Below are 12,155 nucleotides of genomic sequence, written 5' to 3'. Positions count from 1 at the left end.
TACTTTCAATATGCGGGAAAGTGGAGTCCCTGTATTAGATGTGGCAAATTGTCGTTTGGCATGGCTATTGATTATTTCACCATTTCTATTCCCAACATTCACCAGCGTAATTAAAAGGTTATTTACCTGAACAGGCATGCAACCCGCTTTTCCTTCGACTAGCAATACAGTAATGTTAAGTAATGGTTCACTTAGATGCCCCTTGTCACAACACGACCTCATCGGAATTTTATCGCCACTTGTTTGTCGAAACCTGGGAGTTTTGTGGTCATTTTTGCTTTGTTCAAAAGCACAGTCCTTGATCACTGCTTCTCACATTAGGTGTTAGCGACATGGTGTTAGTTTTGTGTTTATCTTAAAGTTTGGAAGTTTCGTGAAATCGGCAAGTTTTTTGCCCACAAAGCGAATAAACCGTTTGCTCCTATGATGACCTCGTCTTGTTAACCTTTTTTTTCAAATACTCAAAAACTGGATATCGCTGAATATTTACATCGTACCATCTCTGCGATCCTACACACCAGTAGAGAGTTGCTGGTCCTTGTCCCCAAAACGTCACGCCAAACCGTAAATTACGAGGAGTTTGTTGGTTTATTATCTCCAGGTTTGCAGTTTCACCCTGCAGAGGAAATTCATTCAGAAAAATGGGCGTAAAAGGCACATCTGGGTCGTAAAGGATCAGTTGTAAGACTCGCGATCGTACCTACGTCAACGGGGAAAACAATACCATTTTAAGTCTGGTCGAATCCGTCATGGCGCTATATTTGACTCTATTGCGTTGGTGTTTTTTTACCCTGCAGTATATAATGTATCCTGCCAGAACGTTCGCATATCTTCCGTTGATACACTATTCTTGAAAGTAAAGTCATATGAAACAATGAAAAATATTATGGTATGCTGTGGGTGCGATGCCGATGGTGTCTGTGACAGTCTTACAGTGGAAAAGCTTAACGCTTTAGCGCCGACTGCTGCGGATGCTGCACTTACTTCAGTTATATATTGCCTTTACATGTAACTACCCAATGTCATTCGTTCAAGTTCTTAACACTTGTACATTTTTCTTCTTCACTGTGTTGCATAATTTAATCAACATTATTTTTGCATACTCCAAAATATTTAGCCTTGTATTAATCTTCTTTATGTCCTCGCTACTTTGTGGATGGGGCTCGCTCCCTCGTTTTTTTGTTTTTTGTTTTTTTTTCCTCCAAACAAATGATCGTTTCAGACCGTCTAAAAAGAAACACAAAATGAACACTTTGGATAAGCTTACGTCAACCAAGTGGAACTTTACGTCTTGAAACGTGCACAGTGCCTCCCTCCATGGAGGAACTGCCGCTGTTCACCAATTCGTCTAATTTCGAAAAATGATCGCAATTTATCGTGTGAATCTTAATTTTTTTGACAGAAATTGACCGCAATTTTCTTAGTGGTCGGACAAAAGACAATCGTTCGTTGTTTTATTCTGCCTTCTCTCCTGAGCAAGGTAAAGGTGAAGCAAAAACTACCTTCTCCTCATTAAATATAAATGCAACGCTGTTCAATGTGTGATATTTTATTATTGATATCCTCACCCAGTCATGTCATCTGAACATTGTTCCCCCTCTCAAAATCGTGATGAACTTACTTTTATTTAATTGCTTTGCCTTCCGCGTTTTATATACATTGGTCGACAGCTCCAGTAAGCTTAATATTCCTCATTGGTTGATTCAAGCTACCCGTGTAGGACCTTCATGGCCCCTCGCACTTCAAACAAACTGGTATCAGCTCGAGACATGAGAACAGCGCCCTCAAACGTCACTCTTCTGGTTTTCTCGAACACGTTTAATTTTTCCTTTTCATAACGTTCTGTATGACATTTGTCATACGTCCACGGTAACTTCTTCTGAACACCAGGAATAAACCCCGGGATAGATCTAGGTCAATGACTCAAAAAGGTTACGAGCCGCGAACGATAACTTTTTCTATATAATACTACTTTTATACCTCTTGAACAGACAAGTAAACACGTAAGTCGCTCATTAGGGCCTATGCCTAAATGCGAGTTTTCCTATGAAATACCCGATATCTACTTAAAGTTTATTCCTGGTACCCTGCATGACATGGTTTAATAGCCCATTTAGCCTGAATTTTACCACACTTGTCTCAAGTCTGTGGGTATATCAATATCAAAACAGCGTAAATTGAGAACAATTTGAAGCATTATACTCTGTCAGGCTGTTGCGTGGATCATGGGTGAACCTGAAGGCTAGGCCAGCCAGTAACTGCTGCCAAGAAAAGCCAAGCGACTGTGGATAGTCTACCTGAATTTCAGAAAAGCCGATGCGTGGCCGATCTGCTCATCCAACAAATGTCCGGGGTAGGTGTTTTCTCGATCTTTTTCGGATGTGTGCCGCCAAAGTTGAAAACATCGTCCCATGCATATTCAAAAAAATGACCCTTTGTCGGAATTTTCTTGACAGATTTGGGAAATTTCACGTGAAGCATGGGGACATTTCCCCATGTTAAAAACCAATGTCGCGTACATCGGGTGTAAAGTTTTCTCGAACCGAAAAAGTGACCTATTCTGGCGGCACACACCCATTCACCTATGTCATATGGAACTACCCATTCCGTTTACTACGAGGCGAGAAATTTATTCTTTCGACATTCACCCAAAATCTTGGGATTGATATGCCCAACCACAAGGAGGCCAGGGTTAAGAAATAAACAAACAAACAAACAAACAAACAAGAATTAAAGTAATTGTCTGTACAAACACATACAACACATTCGAGATGGGACGTGAGCAAATTGTGAGTAGTGATACTGACGTCGCATCTTGAATACGTTCCATGTATTGTTCAGTCAATTATTTCAATTCTTATTCAATTTATTATTTTCCTTATATTTAATTATTTATTTCTTATTTATCTATTTTGTTTGTTTGTTTGTTTGTTTGTTTATCGTGGATTCCCTGTGGTTCAAGAACACAAGTTCGCGTTGAAAATAAAAGGGGAAACTTGAGATCACGTTTTGTAAAACAACTGCCCCCCGGCCCCTCCCCGTGTTCAGACATTTGTGGCTATAACTAAGGGTGAATATGCGAATATCTATCAAACAGAGGATAGCGGAAGTTTTTGATAATTTTTCTAGCGCCTGCAACTCATAGATTGTACGTTCAAACTAGTACGAATTATAGAGGTAAAAAAAGAGATCTCTGTTGAGCTCCACCAATGCAACTAGAATCGTGTGCACAGTGTGCCGCTCAAGTGTATTGTCAATTTTCCTTGATATGAAAGGTGGATACATTTGTATGTTGGGTCACAGGAAAGCACACGAGTGGGCCTGAAAAAAGATCTCCTATTAGCAAAAGGAAACGCACATATACTAAACACAAATTTCAATATACAATTAATAACTTGGACGAAAAGAAAGCTGACCCGCGGCTCTCCTCATCTCAGTCTGTCCCACAGGCGCTCCTTAGCTGGGTAGTCTGCTAAATAGATCGATTTTCGGATCGATCTATTGATCCCGTAGTCGATATGCCCGCCACTGCAACCTATTTAGGTTGCAGTGGCGGGCATATCGACTACGGGATCAATAGATCGATCCGAAAATCGATCTACTTAGCAGACGACCCAGCTAAGGAGCGCCTGTGGTCCTCCTCATCGTGTCTTGCAGCCTGTTAGTGCGCCACCAACGACGGGAGATCGGAGGAGGTCGACCTCTAGGTCAGCTGTAGCTGTTATGTATGTTGTCTGATCAAGTCAACAACAGCGCAATGCATGACACAGCATAGTACGAAACGCTCTGAACTAGCGAGCGGTTTTGAAACAGAAAGTGTCTCGAATTCCCCGCCAAACATGGACCAATGGTGCTAGGATTTAATGCAAAGTTTATGTAAGTCGTATTTATTACTGCTTCTATCAATCTGCCCGCAGAATTTGTCCCCGGTCTTCGCTCCCTTTTGTCATATGACGTTTGTTGCACAATTCAGAACAGTGTCACCTTGGTAATGGCAGTTCGTACTCTTTTTTTTGAAACCAGTTGCACATTTTCGAGTAGTTTAGCTCTTCTCAGGTGTCAGCCTTGTTTGAATTGTAGATTAATTGATCACAGGTACATAATCGAAGCACCATAAATGTGTGGGCTACATGTAAACCGGCGTGGGGTGGACGGCCCCCGTCAGTTTGAGCATGGATGTCTCTGAGGCAACTGATGCACTGACGTTGTCCTCGACTCGAGTAACAACCGTCTTCGGCTGATTGATGATCCAGGCAGCGGATGTACACGTGTACACTGTCTGCACTGCACTATTCGACCGTAGGGCCTGGGTAGACCTCCAAGACCTCCATGGTTCGACTCAGTTTGCAAACTTTTATTACCTGACTCTAATTGGAAGATTGGGGGAAAACTCGAACGAATCATAGTCAGAGACACAAATATTTTTTGTTAATCATATTTACAGGGCTATGAGCAGTCTAGTGGATGCGACGTCATCTCTTGATATTCCTTCTCTGATCTTAGCCATATCGCCTAAAATACTCTCATTATCGGTGACACTAGAAAGTTATTGTGTTTGATGTTTTGATATGTGTAAAATTTATTTGAAATATTGTGCCAGTACTCCTTATACACGTACATTGTATAAATTTTACTATTTCCGATATACTTTCGTTATCTAACTCATGATCCCGGTATGGATAGTCACTGACTACATCCCATCACCAACTGTCGAATTTAATTAAACAAGTGGAATTGTCATAAATCTCTTGACATTCATAGACCTTTCAGGAAATTCATATTTTACTGCTATTAGTAAGTTATGAATTATTGGTTACCCAAAATCATAGTCAGCAGAAAACTGTGAGTGCCAAAATATAACTTTCTTTTATATTCCACCCAGAATGACTTGTCGACTTCTTTGAAGTGCAGAGGAAGTTGTGTAAAAGTACAAAGTATTTGTTAAGTAATAAACCCTAGGTTTTTCTCTATGGTCTACAAATGCACGCGGAAGTTCTTTTGGTAAAACTTGACAGGGGACCATAAAATGGCTTTGTTTGTATTTGCTACTGAGCGTAACCACAGACTTTACCCTACGGCCCGTCTATTGGGTTACAAAGCTTCCAACATTAGAGCCATGCATAAAGCAGTGAATTGTTCAGAGCATACAGGATATACTTAGTAGTGATAAAAATCACTGAACAAATTAATGTAGAGATACTGCAAACTGTGCGGGACCATTACATTCTAAGTCCCTCCCCCTCCCGTGAATACAAGTTTTGAATCGCAACTATGGGACTCTTGAACAACAAATATGTCAGAACAAAAGCTGAACATTCATTGAGTACCACACATGCACACAATTTCTACAGATTGTCTGTCACTGGCCACGGTCCCTCTACAACATGCACTGGCACATGTGCGCACTATAACCTTATACATCTCAACCTCCTCCCCTCCCCGTAAACGCAACGAGCTTTGTTAACCATGGGTTTGTTTTCCTCATCCACTGCCTCTAAAGGTCAACATCAAGATGAAGAAAGTGGCTTAAGGTCACACTTGTTGAATTTGGTGCATCCATGGGCTGTTGATAATATCTTTTTAAAATTAAACTGACATGATGAATGGCCATGTTTACGTCCAAGCCCTCTTCCTCCCTTCCAGTGAATTCCCAGTACAGAACTAAAATTCATCCTCTCTGGAGCATTTTAACAAAAGTTGTTGTTTTATCAGGCCGGCATGTGCAAGTCTCCATGGCCCATCAACATAATTAGGGACAGATACTAATATCATCAATTGCCACAAAACTAATCATAGATAGTAGCTTAATTTGAAGATGTGAATAATGATAATAGACACAAGGAAAATTATTTCAATTTAATGAAATTTTCCTAATTTATTTCCCTTTTAACAGATTTGCCATGGCAACACTGGATTGATATTTACAACAGAGATTCAAGACACCTGGGGTTGATTTAGAAATTGTAAATTCTCTACTTTTCATTTCAAGTTGAAGTTCATATATAATTGCTGGTTTTATTGCCCTTCAACATCAATATGGAGTTCTTCTCTCAACTGTACCTGCTGTCCTGGAAGAATTTCACCCTTCGTCGCAGACACAAGGTGAGAATGGAGTCAGAATATTTTTCTTCCCAAGGTCAAAGGTCCTCAAAGTCTAAGTATTGGTCCTTCGTCAATAAAATGACAAATGCTTTCCTGACACAGTAATAGGAAAAGTTGTGTCATTTTGGGTCATATATGAGCAAAAATGATATCATGTCATGGTGATTTAAGAGAGACGTCTTATAGTAGCATGCATTGTTTCCATGGTGAAATAACAAAAATGAATGTAGACAGGTGCAGCCAACGAACAATGCTCTTTTAAAGGGGTCTTTACTACGACAAGATATATTGTGCATGACAAGTAATGTGAATTGACTAATTTTAAGTCATTAGGGTAATTGATTAGCTGTTCATAATTTGCCCTCCCACTGAAATTTTTTTAACTTACTCTCCCCACTCAAACTTCATTTTTACCCACTCCCCACTTATTTTTGCCTGTTTCCCCTCCCCACTGTCAATTTGTGAAGCTCCCTGCCCAGAGGCAAAAAAATTGCCGATTTCCCCTGCCCTGCAAAAAAATTCCCCTCAAAATTTTGTCATTCCATTTCCCCAGCAGACATGAAGCTACCTTATCCTGAGATAAAAATATTGTCGATTTTCCCCTGCCCTGTGAAAAAATTTCCCCTGAAAACTAACATTCCCCTGAAGACATCATACAGTACTGCAATGGCCTTCTATTTGGTTTCCATCCCGAATGATAAGGTTGACTGGCTCCTGTACTTGCCCTGTGTCCCCAACCCTGGAAACACCATGGCCCAAATTCCCCTGTCCCCGTTTCAAAAGTGGCTTCCCCTCTCCTCGTTTTTCGCAAAGCCCTGTCCCCTGGAGAATCAACCAGGGCTCCCGCTACCCGATCGCCAATTAGCCAAATGCGAAAGAAAGTTTAAAATGGCTACAAAATTCCAGTTTGGCGAACATAGTGGCTAATGAATTTTTCCTGCCCAGGTGCCACCTCAACAAAAACTACAGCTAACAATAAAAAAGTCGTAAGATGTTGAAACAGTTTACCCTACTTCCTACAAAGTTGCAATGTATTGAAACAGTTTACTCTCCTTTCTACAAAGTTACAAATTCCCTGGTACGTGGAGCAGACATTGTTGCTGTTCCGTCTGCGGTACATAGAGGCTTTGTTTTGCCTCCTTGAGTCCCTTGAGTCCTAGTCTATCTAGAAGTTTTACCTACTTTGCTAGAATCAAAATTTGGCCTGCAACTACTCAGTTTGATAGTAAAAACCGTAATTTAAAAGGGAAATTTCACAAACGGAGCAATAATACGAAGGAAGAGGAGAAAAACTGAGGTTTTCTGAAAGGTCAAGTCTAGGTCATCTCATCATGTGATGTCACGCATGAAGACCCTTTAAGTGCACAATTATGGTTTAAAAGAGCCACCTAGGGTGGTCAATAGGTAAAAGGTAATTTTCAAATTGGTGTCTTCCAATTTAAATGGCATTCAGCTTGACTGTCAGTTTTAAATTAAATTTATTAAGAGTCATTGCAAAGGGATATTGTCGACAGTAATTGCAGTAAGCATATCCATTGTCAAATCATCACATTTGTGAATTGCAATTTTGCATGTAAACATTAAAGCAACAATTCATTAAAATTGTTAATTCGGTCTATTTCAAACTGTTATAACTTATACAAGAAATTATGTGATTCTGAATTATTTTAATATTTTTGTAGATACCACCAGTTTAATGATGTAGAAGTCAACATCACCAGACATTTCTTTATCATATCAAAATATCACATGAAAATATATCTGTGTTAAAATGTTATCATAATCATTAAAACAATGTATACTTTCAAACAGTGAGTAATTTAAATGAACATATATCATTGTGTTTTGTTTTACATGAGCAATGTTTTGCCAACCCTTTGGTCTCAAGAAAATACTCATACTCAAATGCTATTCAGCCTGCTTGATCACAACTATGACATACAAGTAACACCGGGGCAAAATTGTATCTACACTGCCAGTGTGCTACTAAATGCTTTCTCCTGCACCATTTTTTTTATTCTTGTGGCTAAAACATTTTGGTTATGGAAGACTGCATAAATTTGCCACATGAGAAGCTTGTAGCTTATGACAAGCTATCATACTGTGAACACTAAATGAATGCGGCAGAAATGTTCTGTACCTGTGGTAATATACGCTTCACTTTGCTACCAGATTTTTAGAATTCAATTGATACCTTATTTTATTTCTGGTGGTAAAAGTTTACCATCTGAAATGAAAAAGTATTTCTATCCTGGAAATGTCATAAAAACACAGATTATTCAATATAAACTGAATAAATATGTCTTTAATGAAAAAACTATCAGGAACATCATACAAAACATTCTCGATTTGTAAAATTAGGAACTCCTGAATGCGGAGAAAGCTGTAATTGCCACGCTTGAGATCATAAAGTGGCTAAAAGTTGCTCAAAGTGGCTACAAGAGTTTTGATTTGGCTAATCAGTTGGCTAATCATTTTGGTGACTTAGGGGGAGCCCTGATCAACTGATATCTGCCCTCCCCGACAAAACCTAAAATTTGCTCCCCTGCTACCTAAAAATATGTCCCCTCCCCAAGCAAAATTATAATTTCCCCTGCCCTCAAATATTGCTCCTGGAATAGCTTTTTCGATGAATAGCTCCGTTGGCTGCACCTGTGTAGACCATTTAAGCTTATACGCCTTTTAATTTGAAATGAAAGAGGACTTTGGCGCAGCGTGACAGAATTTCTTATCTAAATATTATGGCAATTTATATGAAATCTGATGACAGTAGCTGGGTCATTATTTGTTTTATTGATGCTGCTGCTTTTACGCATGCAGAATTTGGAAGTGAAACACTACAGGCAGAAGTTCTTGTCAACATTTCAACGTAGCATGACCAGCGTACAACCCACAAAATGATATATTGTAAATGGAAAACAATGAATGTTACTGTTCCCTGCTTGCGTTTATTCTCGTCTATTTTTTTACATCAGTCCTTTGTTACTTATTCATACCATGAGTTCTATTTTTTCTTTGAAAGGGTCACTTTTTGTTTTTAAATGTCAACTACAATGCCATGTTCGACTCCCCAAAGCATGTTGAAATACACAGTATTCAGCATGTCAATGTGTGTAGACTGCATTGTTATTGTTGACAAGTGAATTGTGATCTGGACTAGAATTGAAACATAAAAAGTAACATTGAACTGACAAGCTAAATAAGTAGGTGTTTCAACATGCTTTTGGGATTTGAAAAAAATTTTTTATTGACACATAAAACAACAGTAGAAATTTTTTTTTTATTGACACAAAACATAAAACAAAAAACAGTGGAAAAAAAATCACCGAAAGTTACAGATACTGGCCCTTTGAAACTATCCCATAATTCATTAGAAACACATTTTATACTTGCGTCATTTTAGAAGTATGCTTACATGTATATGCCCCATGATATATATCGAATCATGCAATATTTTATGTACAGCGTACGAGCATGACATGAATATAATTGAAGGACTACAAAGATATTTACTCAACAACTTAGGTGTGTACTCAGTTCCATTAACTTGATAGATGGCTAAAATACGGAGTCTAACAATCCATTCGAAGATTTATCACCTGTCATGTGGTTTGTGCATTGGTGAGTCCTTAGTTTGTCAACAGATGCTGATTGTATTCGGATAACAATTATCTGCACGTCATTTCCTGATACGCTGATACGTGATGAAAAGTGGACCCACCTTAACCTTTTCACCTTCGACCCCATTTTCTGTCAAACAGGTCTACAATCAATGGGTTTTGGCCAAACCATGGTAGTGAACTCTAAAGCTCAGAACCTTTCAAAGCATTTCTGTTACCCCATTGTTCAATGGCAGTGGTTCTTGAGGCCAAGGTCCTGGCAGTGCACAAAGACAACATGATTCTTGAATAATATATGGGCAGATTTCTCACGTCATTTTCAGAAGTTTTAATCAAATGTTTCAATTTCAAGAGTTATATTCCGCCATGAAAATGTCTGCACAGTTTTCAACCATCAAAATGTCTGTATTCCTTCATTTATATCTTGTGTGATTCTGGTCAAAAATTATACAAAAATTTTGATTTTTGACATTGAATATAGACATTTTCTTCTTCTTGTCCCTCAACTTTCCATCCTTATCCATCCCCCAAGCACTTTATCTAGGTCTATATTTTGTATAGAAAACTACAAGTACAAACTAACAGATTGTCACAGAAGGGATGATGCCATAAGGCAAAACAGTAATGAAGGCTGTTGCTTCCACACCCACCTGTTGCCCCACTTAGGGGCCATTAACCATTAAAAGCTGATGTACTAGAAACATACTTTCTTATCTCGGGAATGGGAGGGTGGGGAGGGAGCACCCTAATTCGTTTTGTATATATCACATTTGTAATAAGGATTCTACCGGAACAAAAAATACAGTAAGAGAAATTCCGACCATGAAACCATATTATGATTTCACAGTCTAAATGTAAAGTTTGTTTATCCATATTCATTTATGTAGATTTTGCACTACATGTGCCTTAAAAATGGTCTGGTATTCTCCATTCATAAAATCACAGTTTTGGTAAAACCAATTTTTCGTATGAAGGAGTTTCTTTTTGTTTTGAGGGGAACAGGAGATTGACACCAAATTAAAGAATTACATTTCTTGTGGGTCAGCTTTTACCATTGACAACCCCTTATTGATATGATGATTAAGCAATTCATGTCATCTTTACAGAATTAGATTTTGCGACAAAAAGACACACAGCTTCTTCCACTATTTCTTTTTCACAACTATTAAATTACGTTTTATGTTTCCATGAATATAACTAGACTGAAAGATTCCGTCGCGTGCGGGCGCTCCGGCGCACTGCGACCTACGACCCTTTAAGGGTCGTAGGTCGCAGTGCGCCGGAGCGCCCGCACGCGACGGAATCTTTCAGTCTAGAATATAACCTGTGTAACAGGAATTAGAGAAGGGATGAGGATATTTTTTGTTTTGAAGTTCATACTTTGGACAAACATTTTGGCTGAGTATTAAAAAGCAAGGTGTACTCACAGAACCTTTTTCTTGTAAAAAATTTGACAATGAAATAAGCTGTAACTCTCATGATTTTTTTTCACTATATTTGTATTTGATTTGTATGTCAGTTACCAGCTCTTGCTCTACCACACAAAGCATGTTGAAATACCAACTATTTAGCTTCACAACACAGCATCTATGCATGCAAAATGCACTGTTATTGTTTACATTTGAATTCTGGTCCAGACTAGAATTCATTTGTCAACAATAACAATGCAGTCTAAACATGTAAAAATTAAAATTAAAAAAAATGCAGGGGGAAATAATGTAACAAGGATAACATTGTGCGATTTGCTGTGAAGATGAAGAAGGGTTAATTTCAAGGTTCATTGAAATACAAGACGAAGGTCATTATGAGAGTTCATCAGGTTTCGAACATGAGAGACCTGTGAGAATTGGGTCAGATGTATTCAGTGTTTATACTTTGCCAGAGAGATATATAGCAAAAAAGCACATCGAAAGAAACTAGAAAGAAAAAATAATATATTGTAGAAATTGAGCAAAGAGATAAGTTTGGAGTCTACCAATGAAATGGCCTCATTTAAATGAAATTTTGTAAACATTCTATGGACCAGTTAAAAAAATTATGGCCATTGTAAACTTATGTTTAGACAAGCAGAATAATTGTGCATAACTAGTTCTTATCAAGAAATTGTCTCTGTTGATTTTATGTTTATATGAATTGTGTGTTAATGTCTGGCTTCTTCTCGTAGAATCTTTCAAATTATGAAAGTCTGTTGATTTTTCAGCTACCAATGCATCCCTATTATTGATATTTCTCTGTTACCAGATCCACTTTTTCAGTAACAGACAGTGTTCACCTCAGGGACAGAGCAAAGGCTTTAAATCTAGACTTACCATTCTCTCCAGAGCTAAGAGCTTAACCTTTTACCTGCCAGATAGTATCACTTCCCCATCAGCCAACTCAGTGAAAACCGGTATTGAGCCAAAACCATAAGTATTTCTGGTCTGTTCCAACAGC

General features: G+C 38.4%; 1 protein-coding gene across 1 annotated transcript in view; it reads left to right on the top strand.

The window, feature by feature from the left end:
- Nucleotides 1–3,705: 3,705 nt before the first annotated feature.
- LOC139138447 (phospholipid-transporting ATPase ABCA3-like) overlaps nucleotides 3,706–12,155 on the top strand; it is a gene marked incomplete at its 3' end in the record, with an annotated part of 33,156 nt that continues 24,706 nt past the window's right edge. Inside the window, 2 exon segments of the mRNA XM_070706833.1 lie at nucleotides 3,706–3,876; nucleotides 5,894–6,102. Coding sequence (XP_070562934.1) covers nucleotides 6,037–6,102 — 66 coding nt within the window.

The sequence above is a fragment of the Ptychodera flava genome, chromosome 8 (assembly GCF_041260155.1).
Source record: "Ptychodera flava strain L36383 chromosome 8, AS_Pfla_20210202, whole genome shotgun sequence".
In the NCBI taxonomy this organism is placed as follows: Eukaryota; Metazoa; Hemichordata; class Enteropneusta; family Ptychoderidae; genus Ptychodera; species Ptychodera flava.
This window is presented reverse-complemented; position numbering and strand designations above follow the sequence as displayed.